Here is a 21,437-nt window from a genome sequence, read left to right as displayed (position 1 = left end):
ATTGACGAACGAGTGTTGCAGATGTACTTACTTACATTCATAAACTTGGCCAGTGGTTTTGGGCGTTTCCCGAAGCGTTCTCCTGCGTGTCCTGCATGTCATTGGTCAGAGTTTGCGGATTGTTTTCTGTGAATCTTTCACCGCGGTCACAGCTCTGGACTCATTCATAATGAATGTAATTCGTGCTCGTTACGCAGCGTCAAGTTGTTTTAAATTCCTCTGAATCAATGGCTCTCAGTCGGTAGATTTCAGCTGGTTAAGCGACCCGTACTTACACCGTTATCCTTTTGGGATAAAATCGTCAGAGCCACGTCATTAGCCTACAAGTGACACTTTTTTGGGGCCCTTAAAGAGACAAATGTAACATATTACATAATCTCTAACAAACTGTGTGTCATTGCAGAGGCTTTGAATGGACTTCAGAATGACGGATGGTCAAGCCAATCAAAATAGTTTTGTGGGAAAACAAACAAATAAAAATACAAATCCTGCATACAGGACAATAATCACTCGAAAACATGAACATACGAAGTATCTGCATGTGTAAATATATATATATATATATATAGTGAAATTCCGTGGCAAATAGTAAATGCTAGAGCTGTCAATCCAAGGGATCAATCCAAGCGCGCTCCCGCTATGAAACAGTCCGTGATTGGTCATCGTCTCTGCCCGCTAAACCCATGCATCATAACTCAGATTCCTATTGGTTGAACGTACCGGCGTCAGGTCCCGGATATACTTTATCTTTAGCAAAGCAGCATGCAGCAAGTCACTCTGTGTGCATTTTCTCAAGAACTATGCGTTGTGATATGTTTTGCTTGAGCTCGTTTGAATCGAGAACAGTTGCTCTATATAAATATAGGTGAGTTTACAAATGTTTATTGAAGGGACAAACCAAATTGGGAACCAAAAGCTGTATGCCGTTTACATGTACTGGTATTGTTTGGACTGTATACATGAAACAAATATGCTGGTTTTATGCTGCTAGCTACCTTTTCAATGATATATGATACAAGACGTTAAGCCTGTGTATGATACTTAATGGATCACACTTAATAGTAAAGTCAAATTTTTTCATTGTCATATGTTTTTGGCTCATATGTTTGACCTTTGTATCTTTCAGCCAATTATATATGATTAACATAATTTAAAAGGAAACATTTAAATTTAAATTAATTATTGAAACATATTATACAAATAATATACGTTATGTTTTCCAGTGTTTGAAATTAGGTTTTATACATTCTTGTTATTATTTTCATAAAATGTATTCATCAATATATAAAATAATATACATTAACAAAATATTAAGATATATATTAAGTATGAAATGTACATTTATTAAAACAGACATGTTTTTTTTTATTCATTGTACATAAATATGTGTTTCCGTGCTGTGATTGAGAAATCATTTTTAAACACCTTTTTTTTTGCAGTTCACACAATATAATGTACAAATGTAAATAATTATAATAATAATAATAATAATGTAGAAATGTTCCATTCAGATAACCTCATGAAATTGATTCGCTAAATATGGCTTGACCATATAAGCCTGTCCATCATGCATAAATGTATTCCTTAACAACAATAACATATAGTAAACATTTTAGGTGCCCTATCTAACATAATAACACATTTTTATACATTTTGTATAAACTAGAGCTTTCTAAAACTTTTTCAACCAAACCAAAAATGTGTTTCTGGTCACTGGTAAATCTAAATACATCCTTTATATTCTCAGGGCTTGTTCTCAGATGTTTGTGGGTGGGTGTATGTACACAAAGGAATTATGAAACTGAAGTAATCAGAGCCAAAGACAATGGCAACTGGACTGCATCTGTGTAATAAATGAACAAGCACTTATTGTCTTTCAGTTTCATCTTGACATATGGCAAACTTCTCTGGCAGGGGTTTCCAGCTGCTGTATCCTGTGAGTCTGTTCGTTCAGAGGCATAAAAGGGTATGAGTAGTTAAGACAGTTTCTTAATTACATTTACAGATTGAGTTTTCTTCCTCCTCAACTCAACAACAATAACACTGAGCTCTGGAATTTCAGTATTTGTCGTATAATGTGCCAACAAAATTTGGATGTGATATTGTGATATTGTTCACTCCCAAGCCTTTGATCTTTGAACCATGATGTATGACCCATATAGATTCATAATTCCTTTAAATAATAAGCCTGACTTTGCAGGAGATTAAACCTTTCTCCCCCTCGTGGGTCCCAGAGCCACAGAATGTCAAATCTCCTCTAAAGCCAATGGCCCCTAGCAAGAATTAGACCACCTGCAGGCTCTGTATTGGATTGTAACATGTTCACAAAACCTTTTAAATAATGCAAGAATAAGATCTGTAACAAAATGTTCCTCCTTAAATCAGTTCAGATGCAAACAACTGATAGATTAACCATTTTAGATCCATTTATTGGGTTGCAAAAATGAACAAAGTATATCATTTTTGTTAAAAGTGTTTTAATAACATATAAAAAGTTTTTTTTTTATTTGCAATAAAATGCAGATGTGTGATGAATGTGCAAACCTCTATTTGTTGAAGAGCGAGTCTGTAATCTGTGTTTAAGTCTCAAGTGTATGAGTTATGAGGACAAATCAACATTAGTTTGTTTACATGTTTTCATAAGTAAATAAATAAAGTAGTCTTTGTTAAGTTGGAGATGTTTATTCTGGCCTAGTGCTCTCTGATGGAAATCTGCAGTGTCTGGATTATTATGCATATGCCTTAACATTGAAAAAAACAGAAAACAATGTAATTGTGTAACAAATCACTCATGAGAAAACTATAAAGACGTCCATGATAGAAACACTTTTGCCATTCTGTTTGTCATTGTGCATATTCCTGTTCTTTGACCTCGAAAATAAAACATTTAACTGATTTATCTTCCTGTGTAAACTTTTGTACACATTCTATACTTTAGCAATACTGCCATCTATTGGTTTCCTGTGATAGTGTCTCTGGATAATGTGCATTTTTGCTTTGTTTTAAATGGGAATTTATTCTAATACATTTTTTTATTATGAAATCTTATTATAAACAGAAGATGTCCTTGGTTTAAAAAAAAAATCGATCAGTATATTGTTTATATAATATGCATTCACTTAAAAATAATAGAAATAGATTTTCTAACTTTTAATAAATATGTTTGACAATATTACCATCTACAGGTTTCAGGTTTTACTATCTTTTGGTTGTGCATTTTGTCTTGATTTTACACCTTTTGGAATTTATTCTAGTATTCCTACATTATAAACAAATACTTTTTAATGAGGTTATTTTACAAATATGATTGACTTTCAGATTTTAAAATGTTATATTAATAAATTGTTATTATATAATATACCTAAAAATGTACATAAAAATATAATAAATAAAATAAAATGTATGATGTTAACCTTAAAATAACACAGAAAATACCCTATTCTTTAAAATCTATTGTTTATATCAAAAGCGTTTACGTTACCATACTGTAAATTACAAAAATAATAATCATTAAAGTATTTTATATTTGATAAAAAAAACTCCATTGGTATGTTTCTGAAATAAATACATATTTAATTTAATTTAATTTAATTTAAAATGAATGTTGTGGTTCATATGTCAACTGTAGGAAGCAATAAAGTTGGTTGGAAGCCTGTTTATATGGTAAATGCCTTTATTTGCCTTCAAGTGCTCACTTTAAATACAGCACTAGAGTGGCGATGGCTGTGGTTTGGTTGTTCAGGACAATCACAAGAGGGTCAATATGCAGATGTACAGCTATTCACAGGACTGTTTACAGCACATTTCCACATGCTCAACAAACCTTTCATAAATCCCATACTGTGATGGTCACTAAAATACTGTCTGTGGAGGAGATCTTCAACAAGACTATCTGAAGAAGAAGGAACTGCAGTAACACATGCTTGCAGTCCTTCAACGCTGGAGGATGAGGAGGTGAAAATGAAAAGAACTTACCTCTGTGTGCTTGGGCCTTCGGTCCAGAAGATCATAGACCTAGAGGAGAAACAGATGGACTTGGAGGACACGCTGGAGACTCGTTGAAAGGTAGTTAAGTGGGAAAGGTGTGCTGGAAATGAAAAGCTTTGAAGGATTGTGTTTCATTTGCATCTGTATCTCATTTCAGACAAAGACCCAGAATTACTTGAGCTTGCAGAGTCAGAGAAGGAAGACTGTCGCAGACGTTCAAGAACTCAAACCAAAGGTGAGGTGTGAAATGCTCTCGTTAACATTTCAGACAGCCTTATTTAATAAATTACCCTTTTTTATTGTCATACAGAACTGGAATAAAATCAATAACATGTTTACACTTACAGATTTTATGGCTGAATTTCATGCATACGCGTCACATTTTTATTTAAATTATTATTATTATTATTATTTTAAGAAAATTTAAGCCGTTTTAAGGATCATAATTTTTTTTATGAATGTATTATTTATTTCTATTTTAATATATTTATTATTTCTATTTATTATTATTATTAGTATCATTAAGTAAATTAGCATGAAGTAAAATTATATATAGAACAAATATTTTATACTAATAATAAAGTTTTTAGGATGTTGATTAGCTATTAATTATTAACATATATGTAATATATAAAATTACATACAATAAATAGTGTTATTAATAATATAAGTATAATATATGATAAATTATCAAGTAAAATATTAAGTTAATGTACATGAACTGGAAACGAATATATATAATTAATATAAAATCTAAAATTCTATGTGTAATACTGTTGTGTGTTATTATTGTGTGTGTGTGCGCACATATACTTATATACACACACTGTTATTATTTATTATTATTTATTTATTATAAAAATCCATACATTGTTACAAATTATTATTAACCTACATGTACAGATTTCAAAAACAATTATAACATAATATCATATTTAATAATAGTAATTTAATTAGCATAATTGTATTGATATTTTATATATATATATAGTTTTTGAGCATAGTATAGTTTTTGAGCCTGGTATCTCCTATATATATATATATATATATATATATATATATATATATATATATATATATATATATATATATATATATATAGGAGATACCAGGCTCAAAAACTATACTTGTGTTAATTAATTCACTGTTATTTATTATTAATTTAGTATGAAGTCAATATTTACCCAAGTTTACTTTCTGAATTAACTTTCCTGTTAATGATTCATCAGTGCACATTATTTTTTGAATAACATGCACTGATGAATCATTCACAGGAAAGTAAATAAAATAAAAATCTTTAGTCTTTTAGCAAAATCTTGCTCTTCGTGATCCAGTAAATTTCCACCCTTCATTTAGTGTAGGCTATTTAAATATCCTGTTTTACCTGGAAATGTGTTGGATTGGGTTTTGAACATCAATTCACATTGATTTTAGTTTTATTGATTTACAGCACAAGTCTAATATCAGATAATTTTTTTCCTGCAACAGTTTTCTGAACAGGAATTGCTTATTGACATTCTTGAAGATGAGGATCAGAATCAGTAGTTGTTTGCTGGCAATAAAGACATGCATTAAAGTTTGATTTAGTGTGTGAGACTGAATTGTAAGCACAGCTCCCTACAGTATCCCTCTGAAGGGTTTCACTCTTTGCTTTCACTTTTACACACTAGTGTGAAATGCTTTTGGTGGGCTGTTCGTTTTGTTTTCAGCTAGTTTGACTTTCTCAACAGTTTGAGATTTTGAAAATCATTATGTAGCGTTTTAACTCATAAAGAGCAACGTCGTGTGCCTAAAATGTTAATATTTAGAGCTGAACATAAATACCTTTTTCACTATTTCTTAGACCTGGATATCACATGATTCCCCGATATTACCGGTATTTTAAATCACAGTTTTTTTTTTTAACCCTCAGGCACGAACACTTTTAAAATCAATCTTTATCAAGGGTTTTTTTTTTAAATAGTTTTTTTTCCCCGAAGCTCTCGTTTCATTGGGTGGCGCTCTTTATGGACGATGACGTTTCGGTGGTATATACGTCATGACAGCGCTTGAGACGTCCGCCCAGCGCTTTCATTGGCTGCCGCTCGTTTAAAGGTATTCTCCTGCGCTCTGATTGGCTAGAAGCTTTGGTCGCCAAATTTCAAATGGTTTCAAGTGGCGCTTTTTCACTGAACCCACTAAACCATTGTGTTGCCGCTTAAATGCTTGGTCTGATACTGCATCCGAGACCAGGACACGTCTTTAACCACTTATGAGGAATACATAAAAGTGCTTTCTTATTTTAGAGGTAAGACAATACTGGTTTAATGTTGTATTTTTTTACATTCAAGAGTTTTAAAGAGTATTTTAGATAATAAATATAAATCGTCCGGCCATGTTCGCGCTTCCCTCTATCTGATCGTCTCAGATTTGGGTTTAATATAACGTTAGCATTTTTTGTTTATTTAGTATTTACATCCTGGAAAGCATTCCAAGAAACTAAATGGGCAATTTTAGTACAAGGACATAGTTTTTAAGTTTTATTTTTAAGCTAGTATGTGGTGCGTCACAACGTAAGCCACGTCAGGAATGCACGCACTTGGGCGCGCAAAATGCAAAACACAAATAAATCACATATAAACAAATGCATCAGCAGGCTAACACTTAAACACATTGAACATTAGGTAATAACAAATATGTTTTGTGGCATGCATTATCGGTGTGTTTTAACAATGGAGTTCTTCTGCTTAAAACGAGAAGTTGGTGTGAGCCTAAAACAGTGGATGGATCAACTCGGATTTTGTGTATTTAAGTTATGTAATTCTTTATAATAATGCGAGTTATTATACACGTTAAAGATCAAGAGCCAGCAATTTGTTAATGCATTTGCAGTTTTATCCTCATGTACTGTTAGTAACTTGCATATCATAAATAGTAGTCTGGCCTATGTGGATTTAAGCTGTGCTCATGTTACTATTGATCAATAATTTGTGCAAGCATTAATGTGTCATATTTCTCTTTTCTTCTAGTTTGCTGTGTCTGGATCAGCCTCAATATGAAGTGTCCCAGCTACAGTGATGATTCAACAGTTTTATGCCACATGGAGAAAGCCGAAACAGACCTTGGTGAGGTGAAGGGCCACAGGGTTTCACCACGGAAATCCCCCCCAGCACCCAACATCTCCACTCCTGTGGAGACCAGAAGCAAAGGCCCCCACAATAAAGAAAACCACCAGAATAAGCGGCATTCTCTAGACGTGGCATCAGATGACGAGGTGATTCTCAGCAGTAACGTTAGTGGCCTAAACGAGGACAGCGGCTACCTTTCCCTCCAAAACAGCCGAGTGGATCACGGAGACGTGGATGGAGCGGACTCTCTGGAGAGGAGTGAAGAGAAATGCATGTCCTCTCAGTCTTTGGTCGTGGAGGGTCATTCTGTGCCATGTCTGCCCATGTTGAAGTTTCAGGAGGAGGTGTGCAAAGAGCTGGCTCAAAGCTTTAAAAAGAGTAAAAGCTACGACTGGACTGTCGTTGATAAGGTTGCTGAGAATTACGGGCTGCATAATGTGATCGGAGGGAAGATGGGACGCCCGTTTGTGGACATCCTTTACAACCTGTTGAGGAAAGACATGAGGCATATCCTTTCTAGGATACTGGGCCTGCTGGGAGATTGCGACTTGGTCAGGTAACATCCGGTTTAGATTTGATATTTCTTGATCTGAATCTCACTCTTGTGGGAATCGGAATGACTGATTGTTTTTTGGTCTTTTGCAGCTGTAGAAAAGTGAGCCGGACGTGGCGCAAAATCATTTGTGAAGACCGGGTGGCCCTTCGGCGCTGCAGAGAAGCAGAAAGAGTGTTAAGGGTAAGAGACTGGAGCAATTCATCTGTGTGCAACCTTTAAAGGGTCACGCCACACAAAACAAGGACAATTCTGTGAAACACTAACTCTCATGTCATTCCAAACCCATAAGACGTTCTTGTGTAGAACACCAAAGAAGATATTCTGAAGAATGTTTGTAACCAGTGTAATTGTTTTAAATGCAATGGAAACGGAAACTTTTTGATTCCGAACAGTCTACAAAATTCCGTCTTTAATGTTCAACAGAAGAAAGTAGGTCTCATGGGTTTGGAACAACATGAGGGAGAGGGAATTTTCTGGAACCTGGAAATATTGAGGAATTTCATGTAGACAGGGTTTCTGTGGGCCTTAATTCATTATCAGACCACCTGTCAACAAAAGAAGACCATAATGGTGTAAATCTGACCCAGATTCCTAAAGTCATGAATTAAATGCTGCATACGCTGCGAAAATATCAATAACTTCAGCATTCTTGTCTGCGAATTTCGAATCTCTCAACATCCTTAAATCATTTGGAGATAGAGAAAATAAAATAACAGGTTTCTCTCTCTCTTTTTTTTTTTATTTTTATTGAATAAGTAAGTTTATGTTTGAAACCAGAACCATGTTTGTCAATGGGGTGTGAAAACTTTAGATTTTCCTTTTCCAGACTTCATTTGCATACATTGGTTCTTGTTTTAGAATAATAAGAATAAAGTATTTAATTTTTTCTCCCAAATACACTAGTTGGCGATCTGTCACAAACTCTTTTCAGACTTGCATTAGTGTTGCTAATGCAATGCAGTGTGTGCTTCCTGGACATTTAAACAAGATTACCTCGGTCTTAAATAAATGTTCATAAACCCTGGTAGAAAAGCGTGCTTATTTGTAGTTCAAAAGAGAAGGGAACCTTACAATTGTTGACTGATGATATTTTCTAGTTCTAATAGCGTTTGTCCCTTTCTTCCAGGACTCGGGTCGCTCCGCGGGCTCATTATCACGAGACGTCACCTTGAGCAGGGTGGTGTTCTCCTGCATGCAGACCGTCGCCTCTACACCCGTTCACAAGGCCGTTAAGAAGCCGGGTGGAGCACGAAACACCTCCAAGTCAAGTCGCTTCCAGCAGTTTCATGAGGTAAAGCAGAAATCTCCCAGGAGCAGCAGATTGTGTCTGTATTTACTGATACAAACATGACTGTAGTTCTAGATGCCTGTGGTTTGCAGCTGATTTTAATGGTGGTGTTGTCTTCTAGGTGGCCCAGTCGCTCAAACAGGATGAATCTCTACGACCGTGCATCCTCTGTGGCTTTGCAGCACGGTACGACGCAGCCATGAAGAAAGCTGTGTGCTCGCGCAGCGGCTGTGCTTTTGAGTTCTGCACACTGTGTCAGTCAGCGTTTCACAGCTCTGCGCCGTGCCGAAATACACTGCAGAGCTTCTCCACCTCACAGAAAACACTCCTCGCCGGCTCGGCTCGAAGCAAACGCAACGTCCGCCGCCTCTGAGCACCACACATCGATGTTACAACAACTACCTTTTATCGTTTTGAAGAAAGACTTTTAAAAGAAAAAAATGTGAATGTTTTATCTTCCTGAATGTGAAGTGAATTTGGCCACATTTGTGGCCGCAGCACAAAGTGAAAAACTACAATCTTCTACGCCAAAAAAAAAGACTTAAGGAGGTTAAACAGCCTCTTCAGTATTGTAAATGTTGTTTTATAAGATTTTATAAATGTTTTATTGATGAAATGATCAATTCCTGTCTGTCTTCTCACAGAATTTGTACATATTTAAATGGTTGAATAAAGCCTTGTATATTTTTAAACTTTGCTGTTTTTATTGAATGGTTATATAATGGTTTGATTTTGTCGGATGTTTGTGTTAAAGGCGTCTATATATTTCTACAGAACTGTCACATGACTAAACTTCGCAATTGGTCTCCAGCTAGCGTCTTGGAGAACGTTATTTGCAAGATCTCATTTTGTTCAAAAAAAAAATTGTGTAAGAAGTCTCATCACAGTGATTAGAAAGTATTTTTTTATTTTGTCAGGTTAAGCACGTTGCTTTGTGGGATGTGGGCTGCACATTTCAGATAGTATAGCAGGTTACACAATCTTATTCAAAATATGTAAAAACAATATAGTGAAATATAATTTAAATGCATTTCAAAATGTCATTTCTGTGATGAGAAAGCATCATTACTCAGTCTTCAGTGTCACATGACCCTTCAGAAATCATTCTTATATACTTATTTGCTGCTCAAGAAATACTTTCTATTATAAATGTTGAAAACCATTGTGCTGATTAAGATTTATGAGGAAACATTGTGTTTTGATGGATAGAAAGTTCAAAAGAACATTTTGTTTTTGCGACAAATGTTTTTGTGACTTAATCAATTGAATGCATCCTCTCAGCCTTCATTTCTTACGGACCCAAACTTTTGAACGGTAGTATTCATAGATGAGTTTAATAGGCATTGTGACATTTCTAAATCATAACCTTTTTTTTCTGATCTGATGAAGACACAAAATGGAGACCAGACTGTTCTCAAGCTGTTTTAGTTTGTTGGCTAGATGGCACCAGAGAGCTTCTCTGTTGACACCCTTCTGCTCCTGTGCTCTTTTATCTACAATGTATTTTAATTTGTGTAAAATCAACTTTAAGCCAGGTTTTTGTTATGTTTTTTTGAGTACTTGGCAGTTTCTGAAATCTGGTGGATCTACAGCAGATGAAGATCTGAGGAGGTTTGGGCTGGTTTAGCAATCATTCACTGTCTGATGAGTTTCACAGAGAGAAAACAGAGCTGAACACTAAACACAATTACCTCAAATACTTGCTGGAATCTGAATTAGCGTCTCCCCAGAGAAAACATCTCATTTATTGCAGAACATATAAATAATGAGCACACTTTTCTCATTTCCATTATGTCTGGTCTCGTAACAATGTCTGTTTTCTGAGTCCAAAACTAATCTTGGACTTTCTTTCCCCTGAAAATCTTGGTCATGATTTGAAATGCAATCTTGCTGCGTCCTAACATCTTATCATTTGATCAATTTAACAAATTAAAACCATAAAATCCATTAAATGCGATTGAATGCTGTGAAATTTGAATATTGTGCTTTTGAGAGAATATGAACCAAATTGTTGGATAGTAAAAAATATTTTATTTGATTAAAAGATGACAAATATGGATTAAACGGCATGCATGAAGAAAAAATACCAATTAACCTAAAGGTATAATTGATTTTTGGATTTCCTTCCACACGACTGAAATGAAAACTTGGATGATAATAGATGTGTAATGTTTACTCTAATCTATGAAAATCATAAGCATGCCTTTGCAAAAAGTAGTGGTGAGAATTATTAAAACTAATAATCTTTAAATAATTTAATTAAAATTTTAGTTAGTTATAAATAAATAATTAAAATAAACATTAACTGAAATTTTATATATATATATATATATATATATATATATATATATATATATATATATATATATAATTTATTTTAATAATGTAACTTTTATTTCTGTTAGATGCCAAGGAAACATTTCTCATTTTCATTTAGTTTAACTTAATCATTCTAAAATAGCTAAAAACTAAAGTTACATTTTAAATAAAAAATATATTAATATATAAAAAAATTAAATAAGCTAAACTAACTAAAATAAAAACAGAAAATACAACAATTAAAACTAATTCCAAATTATAATACAAATTATCCAAATAGTCAAATGGTAATACTTAAGTACTTTTAAATATGGTTATAATGGTACTTCTACAATATAGTGCTTTTTTATAGTGTAAGAATTAAAAACTTTACGTGAAATAGGGTTAAACTTAAAATACACATTTTAAAAACTCACAGAAGCTGCAAAGGCAAAGCATTAAAGTTTTTGAACATTTAAAACAGGTTTGTTTTATTGATGCTTTCTATGCATGCAACTAATTCGTAACCATAAATAAAGGCACTTTTTCTATTAAAATATCCTTTCCTATCTTTTGCAGCTTTACTTTAATGCTTTTCTAATTTACTCTTCAAATCCACTATGGCGCCATTGCTAATATCCTTCATGATAAATGGCTTGTTTTCCCTCATTTGTATGTCGCTGTGGATAAAAGCATCTGCTAAATGAATAAATGCAAATGTAAATCTTAAAAAAGAAACTGGACAAGACAGGTCCTCTTTGTCTTTTCCTTCTAAAGCAGAAAAATAAGTGTGTAGTTGATGATGCTGTCACTGTCTCAGAGACGAGTGGCCTTTTCCCATCAGCCCCTTCAGGAGCGAAGGCTGAATGTGGCTCAGAGGAAAATGTGAGTTTCTTCATCAGAACAGATTTGGATGAAATGTAACATCACATCACTTGCTCATCAATGGATGTTCTGCAGTGAATGGGTGCCGTCAGGATGAGAGTCCAAACAGCTGATAAAAACATCACAATAATCCACACATGACTCCAGTCCATCAGTTAATGTCTCATGAAGTGAAAAGATGAGTGTTTGTGAGACACCACTTTTAGATTTTTTAGCTTTATTACTGATTATAGACTTGCATTTTGGCAAGACGCCATGGTTTAAATTGAAAATGGCGTAATGGATTTGTTATTTACAAACATTTAGCTTTTCACTTCATTAGATGTTAGTTCTAATGTCAGCAAACTTCATTTTAGGGTAAAATATATTCCTTTAAATTACACCTCAGCATTTCTTATTACATTTTTTCTTTATCTGTAAAAATATACACATATAATATTTCCTGCTGCATGCAGGAGGACAAAATATAAACCTGCAGGTGCAATAGTAAAAGAAAGATTTGGAGTGAATTAGGACTGGGATGATTAAAGCAGGGTGGTGTCGCTGAGAAATATTCCATCATTAAGATCTTCCTGACAGTTTAATTAATCTCAGAGTTGACCTTTCTGGATGAAAAAAACTCTAAAACCTGCTTATTATTGTATTTCCATTTGATTTATTAAACCACGCCCTGTACAAATGAAGCTCCAAATCAGCAGAGGATACAGAGAGCAAAACAGGTGTTTACACTGAAACACACACACACAAAACATATCACATATTATGAGTCATTCTGCTTGGGAATACAAATCACATTTTTGTGTTGGACGCTATCTGCTGTGATTAACCTTTCAGACTAGATGCAAACCGCTCTGAGTGTGCGTGTGGGTGATATTTTAACATTATTTTAGTCACATCTGGGTTTAAATTTGAGTTAAGGGCATGTGGGTTTCCTGGAAAGATGTGAAGTAGGTTATTGGCACTAAAGGAGTGTGTTATTATGAAATCTGTCTTATAAAACAGATAGTTCTGACTCACTAAATGCTGATAAATGCACACTTGTGATTGTACATTATATATATATTCATGTTTTGTAACCATAAAAATTGTACTGTTAGGCTAATTTCCCACACTCAAAAAAAAAAAAAAAAAAAAAACCACATTTGAACCTGAATTTAGGATTTATGCATTCGCATATATTCCTATCCATTTGCATTAATTTGGGTTACACTATTTTAACATAAACTTGATGTGATGCATTTTTGTCAGTCAAACATAAATGAAACGGGTAAGATTTCTGTCCTCAGAAAAAAAAAAAAACATGGCGTAGTATATTATTAACTATTTGCATGTATTTAATTTTATTTAAATATTCATATTTTAAAAATGCATTCATTCAAATTGCTTAGAATCATCACAAATCTGTTAACTGTGAAAACAATTACATTTTTCAGTTAAAATGTATGAAAATGATCATATATTGCTAGATGAATAATGAAATTGAAACAAAATTGAAGAATATGCATCATATGAAGTATATGATGTTAGAACGGTATAATTCAATGGTAAGGAAATTTGATATGTAATTCAAAAACATTAATCTTAAATTTAGGTGTCAATATTTGTGAGTATATATTACTTTTCCAGTTTTTATCTTTAATATACATGCATATATTTTATATGTTTTGCAATGGTTTTGATCATGACTAACAACAGAATTTAGACTGTGGACTGTGATAACATCTAAATTAAATGTTTTTAAGTAAAACATACAGAAGTATAACATTACGATCGACCTAAATACTTTCATTTATGCCAACAAAATTAGTTTTCATGGCTTATATTGGGTAAAACTAGCTCCTTTCAGGTGGCCATTTTTTACATGTCTTGAAGAGCTCTTCAGCCATTCAGTTTTCTTAAACAGACATGTGTCCCATTCATGCTATTCCCTGTGAAACGAGGGCCACGTGTGATGTTTATTATGAATGACTGGCATCAGTCACGTGACCGTGCATCAGGGGTGTAAAGGTGGACTCCTGTCACTGTGATGGTCTTCATCCAGCACCGCCGAAGGCCCCAAGACAGCCGATCCGCTCTGCTGCTCACACGCAGTCACCTTCACCAGAGACTCAGCACCAACACACTGGGAGCCTTCAGGACAGACGAGTCATTTCCATACCGAATGCTGATTGTCCTTCGTTGTTGTGATCCACTGGTGTAAATTTCATTGGTTTTACCTCCCCCATAGCATGTGTGTATTCAGCCTTAAATGATTTGCAGAATGTGTAGGGATTAATATTTTGGCAGTCTTGCATGGCTGGATAATTCTGTGAAGATTTGCTTTTGTGCTAAGATGATTAAGCCTCTGTTTTTTGAAGGATGCAGTGCTCTGTTCTCATAAAAATGAAGGAGAAACACAAATCGTGCTCTGTTTGAACTAGTGTTCAAAAGTTTGGGGTCAGTAAGATTTTTATTTTATTTTCTGTTCAGAAAAAGGTTCATAGTTTCCACATAAAAACAAACAAATAAACAGCACAACTTTTTCAAAATGATTGATACAAATGTTTATTGAGCAGCAAATAAAAAATATTAGAATGAAGGCTGGATGCTGAAAATTCAGCTTTGCATCACAGGAATGAATTACATTTTTTAAATGTTTTCTATTTAAAATAATATTCAAATAAAAAACAGACATTTTAGATTTTTTATAATATTTTACAATTTTCAAAGATTTGTCTGTATTTTTGATCAAATAAATGCAGGCTTGGTGAGCAGAAGAGACTTGACTCTACCATGGAGTATGAACATATATACTGTGTGTGAGCCCAAACCACAAAACCAGACATAAGTGTCAATTGAATAAAAAAAGATTTCATTTCCATTTATATACGGTTTGTTACGATATAAGAATATTTAGCCAAGATACAATGATTTGAAAATCTGGAATCTGAGGGTGCAAATAAAATATAGGCTATTTTAAAAAAAATCACGTTTAAAGTTGTCCAAATTAAGTTCTTAACAATACACAGTACGAATAAAAAAATTATGTTTTGATATATTTGCTGTAGATAATGTACAAAATATATTAATGGAACGTGATCTTTACGTAATATCCTAATGATTTTGGCATAAAAGAAAAATTTATCATTTTGACCCATACAATGTATTGTTGGCTATTGCTACAAATATAACCGTGCTGTGACTGCTTTTGTGCTCCAGGAACACACATATGGTCTCAACAAATTGTCACCTACATATTAATATCTCTATATTTAATTATTTATTGGACAAGATACTGTAGTATACTCCCATGCTATTCTTTGAATTCCCAGAGCACCAAATCTGACTATAAATGTGTACAGGACTGAAGGGGCATGTGGAAAGAGTGCAATGCACACACACACACACACACACACACACACACACACATGCTCACTAATGCTCAAAACAAGTGGTTCCTGGCCGGCCATTACTATGTTGAATCACTTTAAGTGGTAATGCAGCCATTATCAGAGTAGAGCTGGTCAGTGTAGAGTCTATCCATCTATTTTTACCTGCTGTGGTCAGCAGGCCCATTTAGCCGTCCAGTAATGAGAGCTAATGAGCTGCTCCTCTCCACACGGCCCTGGACAAATCACACAGCATCTGATATGCACCACAGCAATTCAATAGCTCCTGGTCACCAGAAACTGAATCTTTATATCATACCTACTGATTTATGAAATCAGATCGAGAAAAGACCCCAAAAATTAATATTTTGTCAAAAAATCTAATCATGTTCGCATTTAGCAGTGTTAACCCTGTAAATCCGACATATCATGTTTGATGCATGAATTTCGAAGTCGTCTAAAAAAATCAAAAACATTTTTTTAGAGAATCTAAATATGATAAATGTGTATTTGTTCATCTCTTAGACACTTTTGCATAGCATTGCATTATTTGTTTTGAAACTACAGAGCTTTGTTCATAAAACTAAACATTTAAATATGATTTTATTAATATTATTAAAAGATACAGTGACAGAATTTAATCTGAATTTTTGATAAATATAAAATCAGAATCTGCACCAAATTGCATATTTTTACTCAGTTTGGGCCTCTGAATAAATGTTTTATCCACCTTGAATAGGAGATCAATATACTTTGCACTATATGACCCGAAAATGCCCGATGCATCGCATGCTATTCAAGACATAAACATTTTATGCATAAAAATAAATAAACGAATAAAAAAGACTTTTCTGGCCATTATTTCTTATGTAAGATTTAGAAAAGTCATGTTTCTTAAAATAATGTAATTATGAACATGGATCAAGAAGACTCATCGTTAGCACTATATATAGGCTATACATGGCACATAAGTTTTGGGTGCATGAGTGATTTCTGATTAGTCATCTCAGTTTTTGCATCTCCTCCTACTTAGTGCTGTAATGATATAAATCCAACGTGACAAATTAAGAGCACACAAAAAATATTCAGTGCATATTTTCTCTGATTGTTTGTTATTGTTCCATTCAGCTTGATTTCTAGCATTTCCAGGAAGATGGGATGTGCAGCTGCCACAACGGTTACAAATGACAAGCTAAAACGACACATGCATTAAAAGAAGCACAGCCACAGAAAAACACATAACAGCCTTTTTAGTTACCTCAGCCAGGTAGAGCACTTCAATACTAACAACCAGCAAAACCAATCAAGAGAACAGGCACTCACTGACCATAACCTATATTCGTAACTATTAAGCTTCAATATCCTATTAGGAATCAACAATTTGCACAAACCCCATTTCCAAATAAACAAAAACAAACTAAACAATATTAGTAAGTCAGTCGTTCTGATTTTTACTTGCCTTGTAAACACTTTCACTGTTCTTAATACAATGAATGAATAAACAAATAAAAGAAAAAAATATATTTTTAAAATGTTTTGTTTTTCATTTAAAATTATGATTTATATCATTATCAAAAAAAATAAATATTTATAATGAATGATTTAAAAAAACATTTTTTTTTACAAAAATAAACACATTTTCTTTAATTTATTTGTTTTAATATGTTTTAAGCTTTACAACCAAAAATTATTTACCCACGTAATTCTAAAATGTAGTTGTTTTTAAAAGTTCTAATTAACTAATGATGTTTCTAATAATTTAAATGAATTATTTTTTTAACGCATGTATATTTTTTAACAAAAAAACTTAACATCTTTACAAAAATAATACAAATATTAAATTGTTTTAAAAATGTTTTTTTTTCAAATGTTTTAACAGTGCCTCAGCTTTTTATTATTAATTATATATATATATATTTGTCAAAAGGTTTGTATTTTCAATAACAACTAGAAAACATATCTTTTTATGTTATAATGCAGCATTAATAAAAGCTATAAATACCTTGGAGTGTATCATGCATATGATAAACAAACATAACATTTAGTGACAACACAACATTGCTGACTGATCAGCAGACTGGCATGGACCATCCTTATTTTTGAGCCTTGACTGCTCAGCCGTCACTTTAAGATATTTATATCAGTTATAGTTTAATTGGTACAAAACAAACTATTGTTCCAGGCCAAAGGATGACTCAAAATAAATGTAATTTGACAGACAAGCCTAATTTTGGCAACAAGAGTCCCATATTAGTGCATGTCGTCTTATATAACGCCTTCTCTGGCATTCCATATCCTCTTGACATTTATGATTTAAATTTCTAGAGCTGCCTTCAACGCAGTGTAGACACTCTTAGTCACAGGCCGGCTAAGACTAATGACCGTATCCTTCAGAAGTTTTTAAAATAATGGACTAATGCTTTCGTAATGAGACCTTCAACTGGAATTGCAGTAACGAGTGAAGTGTTTTTAATAGCACAACTTATGTTGTTAGATTTGGTGGAGTCATTTTAACAGACAGACCCTTCTGTATACGTCTGTCTTCATATTGCATCATAACTGCATCATCCCGTGACACTCATACATCATTTTGCCAATTACCTGGACAATATATTTATCATATCTTTCTAAAAAAAAATGAGTTCTATGCAATCTTTAATGTTGTATATGTGCACCTGTGCAGTCCAATTTATGTGCTGTTTCATGGATAAAAAAACTAACGGCAGTCATAAGTCAAAGAAACATAACTGAGACAGTTTGAACATTACTCATAATGATATGGCCTATTATTCTGAACAGCCGTCACTGTGCAACCAAAGAAAACAGGCAGTTTTGCAACACTGAAATCGAGCGCAGTCAAGAATTTCATGGCTCTTCAACTTTTTATTTGATTTTAAATGGCAAAAATAAAGATTTCCAATGCCCCCGATCCTCCCGGACCCAAACGATCCCTTTAGAATCAGAATTCAGACAGAAGCAACATAAATATTATTTACAAAATAATCAATTTACAGAATGCACATCAATCACTCGAGATCCAATCAGCAGTCTTCAGGTCCGAATATGCAGTTCTCTTATTCTACCAGTCCAGGGCTTGTTTCAATGCATTTATTGTTTTACAATTTACAGGAAACATGTCAAAGCAAACCGGTTTCCAAGGCCAAAGCACACTATGCACATCTTCAAGCTGACATCTCTCATCCAAGTTTATTTTCTACAGTGCAAACATTTACGTCTTTGTCAACATGTTGTTTTAGTAGTATGCTGATGTCCTATACTAGACTGTGTAAATGGGAAAACCTATGATGGTCTTGGAGAGTAGTTTTCTTGCCTTCAAACAGAGTTCAGAGAGGCTAGAAGAGAAAAGATCACCATTTAAATGAGCTTTATTTATCAGGTTGCAAGCACTTTTATTAGTACAAAGCCTTATGCATGTCTCCATCTAACGTACCAATGGTATATGATTGAGAAGTTGGTCTACGCTGACGTCATCGTAGCTCTCCCGATACGTGGTCTCCCCTCCAGTCGATTCCTCCTGCATGCTGGGTGGGTCTTCTTGACTGAAGAGATCAGTAAATACGGTTAACATCTTTGTTGCTGAGTATTTACACATCTCTGAGTAAAAGATTTGTCAAAACCTACGAAAGAAGCAATGTTCTGGCGCTTTATACCTTCTCTTTCCTGTGAGAACGGAGTTGAGATATTTCTTCACTGCCATCTGCTTGCGAAAGCGGCTGTAGTTGTCTGTGAATATTGCGTCTGAATGACGCTTCATCGGCGCTTGGTCTTCCATCAAATCATCACTAGAATTGCATAAAGAAATAAATCAGACATGCATTATGTTTTAAGTTCATGCATTTAGCAGACACTTTTAATCAGAGCATGTAATGGTTATCTACTTAGGAAACAGATGAATTGAACCTTGGTGTAATTGGATTTATGTTTTGGTCATCTTTCAATATAATTGCACTTCAGATGCATGGGATGCACAATGCAAAGAAGGCACGTTTTATTCTGATGTTTAAGATCACCAATAAAACATTTCACATTTACCTTTCATATTAATTTCGCATATAATTCATTATGAGATTATATGATTATATACTTCTATGACCATTTTGATAATTTGCATATGGATAAATATATAAATCATTATCTAAATATGTTCAGATTTCTGGATTTATTGATTTACTTTATTTACTGCAATCCAGTCATATAAATGCAATATCATCCCACCTAAAGGATTCCTTTGCATCTAAATTCTGTGATTATTTTGAACGATTACCAAAATATAAATCCAATTACACTAAATTCAGTTGACCTGATCTTAAACGAGTCTAGGTAGTTTTCTGGTTTAAGCTCGTCTTCAAGTTGGTTTTCCGTGTTCAGGTCTGTTTTAATGGTTTAAGAAGGGTTTTGGGAGACCAGCACCACCTGGGTTTCAGCAGAACCGTGGATCACTGCCAGAATGCATCTGCATAAAAAACATCAACATACCTGACCCGCTTTCCGATCAATGACTCCAGGTACCGTCTGGCAGATAACTGTCCTAGAAGTTTACTGTATCCGCTTGTGAAGAGCCCGTCTGCGTGTCTTGTATCTCTGCACACAGACACAGAACCAACTGCAATCAGTAACTTTACTCCAAATCAGTTACTCTGATTTAGCCGACTCTAATCCAGTGTGAACAACACGGTATACTTCAGTTGCTCCTATAATTAATTTGATTTCTTGTAAAGCTGCTCGGCTTAATTATATACTTTCTTTTTTTGCAATGTCTACACTCTCTTTCACAAAAAAAAAAAAAAAAAAAACTACAATGGCAACAACTTAAATAGTTTACAAGCTTCTTATGCTCTGTTAAGATCTCATATCAGTTCATTAGGATTCTATTTATTAAGTATAGGACGGTTACCATGGTAAATTTCGAATGTTTATTTAAGAGAAAACCAACGATTAAGAATTTGGAGGTCATTCAAACACTTAGGCTACTTCTAAACTGCTTATGTGGAAATTACGTTTTGAATAGAAAAGGATGTATAGCCTGTATGGGGATTTGTAGGTTCACACAGGGATGCAAATATTGTAATTTACGTAAATATCTAATGAGACGTTTTTGTCTTTGTCTTTTTTTTTTCCATCTAAAACGACTCACCTGCGCGCGCGCTCCGCTCTGATGGCACAAAGAACGCGCGCGCATATTGCTATGGAGAAAATGCTTTAAAATATCACAAAATAGTTAGGAATTAAGTTTTTATTCATGTGCTTTAAAAGAGCTGAATTCTTACCTCATGGAGCCGAAGGGTAAACTTAAGGTCCGGTCATATAAAATACTGGAGAGAGTTATGAAGAGCAAAAGCTGAGAGCCGTTCCTCACGAGCATTGCTTTACACCTGTGCATACATAAATACACGGTGTTATTTCACTCGGAATAAAACAATTTAAAATGAGTAAGGCAGTTCAGAGAAATTTCGTATTAAGGCTGCGGTGTTTATTGCAAAAACAATTGTATAAAAATACTATCATAATTATTGTTTCATAGTGAACATTAATGAATGTAGGCTAAATGCAATATGATTAGACTATATGTAGCGAATGTAAAATAATACTCGTCTAAATGAATGCAACATGCACGTGAAGTAAAAAGTGACTGTGTTAAATGTTCAACTGAGTAAATAAAAAGAGAGGAACTTACATGTGCTCTAGAGATGTGATGCGCGCGCTGATCGGGGTCCTGAAATACCTCCAGTCAAACCTCCCAAAGTGACCAGGTGCTTTTTTAAGTTCCTTTGCGCGGTCTTGTGTCTCTTTGAATAGTCTCACCCCTCGCCTCGTTTTATATGTCTGAATACTTTCCATCAGACAGGAAGACGATCAGATTTGATTTGCGTTAAATACGTCACGAAGAAAGTCCCATTGGGATGGATGTGTTCGTCATTGGTCAGCAG

At 34.0% G+C, this 21,437-nt stretch overlaps 3 protein-coding genes and 1 long non-coding RNA gene across 5 annotated transcripts in view; 2 read left to right on the top strand and 2 right to left on the bottom strand.

Moving 5' to 3' along the window:
• The window catches only part of slc29a1a (solute carrier family 29 member 1a), a 34,370-nt gene extending 34,080 nt beyond the window's left edge, over positions 1 to 290 (bottom strand). For both annotated transcript variants that reach the window (XM_052572871.1, XM_052572872.1), the window contains exon 1: positions 36 to 290. The gene's annotated coding sequence lies outside the window, so the exon portion shown is untranslated. The remainder of the gene's footprint in view (positions 1 to 35) is intronic.
• A 436-nt stretch (positions 291 to 726) lies between these two features.
• On the top strand, positions 727 to 2,890 carry LOC127969791 (uncharacterized). Its single transcript, XR_008156353.1, has 3 exons — positions 727 to 865; positions 1,881 to 1,966; positions 2,201 to 2,890. It is a non-coding gene; the product is annotated as an uncharacterized LOC127969791 (long non-coding RNA).
• Positions 2,891 to 6,106: 3,216 nt separating this feature from the next.
• LOC127969800 (F-box only protein 5-like) lies at positions 6,107 to 9,630 on the top strand. Its single transcript, XM_052571901.1, has 5 exons — positions 6,107 to 6,274; positions 6,996 to 7,650; positions 7,740 to 7,830; positions 8,777 to 8,941; positions 9,060 to 9,630. Exons 2-5 carry the CDS (start codon positions 7,022 to 7,024, stop codon positions 9,309 to 9,311), a joined length of 1,137 nt encoding a protein of 378 aa, XP_052427861.1. The 5' UTR covers positions 6,107 to 6,274; positions 6,996 to 7,021; the 3' UTR covers positions 9,312 to 9,630.
• Positions 9,631 to 18,352: 8,722 nt separating this feature from the next.
• Positions 18,353 to 21,437, bottom strand: LOC127970107 (VIP peptides-like). The gene is made up of 6 exons (XM_052572374.1): positions 21,185 to 21,437; positions 20,778 to 20,882; positions 19,987 to 20,091; positions 19,161 to 19,292; positions 18,941 to 19,049; positions 18,353 to 18,842 (listed from the first exon to the last, which is right to left on the bottom strand). The coding sequence occupies exons 1-6, from the start codon at positions 21,346 to 21,348 to the stop codon at positions 18,834 to 18,836; spliced, it is 624 nt and encodes a 207-aa protein (XP_052428334.1). The 5' UTR covers positions 21,349 to 21,437; the 3' UTR covers positions 18,353 to 18,833.

The sequence above is a fragment of the Carassius gibelio genome, chromosome B13 (genome assembly GCF_023724105.1).
Source record: "Carassius gibelio isolate Cgi1373 ecotype wild population from Czech Republic chromosome B13, carGib1.2-hapl.c, whole genome shotgun sequence".
In the NCBI taxonomy this organism is placed as follows: Eukaryota; Metazoa; Chordata; class Actinopteri; order Cypriniformes; family Cyprinidae; genus Carassius; species Carassius gibelio.
This window is presented reverse-complemented; position numbering and strand designations above follow the sequence as displayed.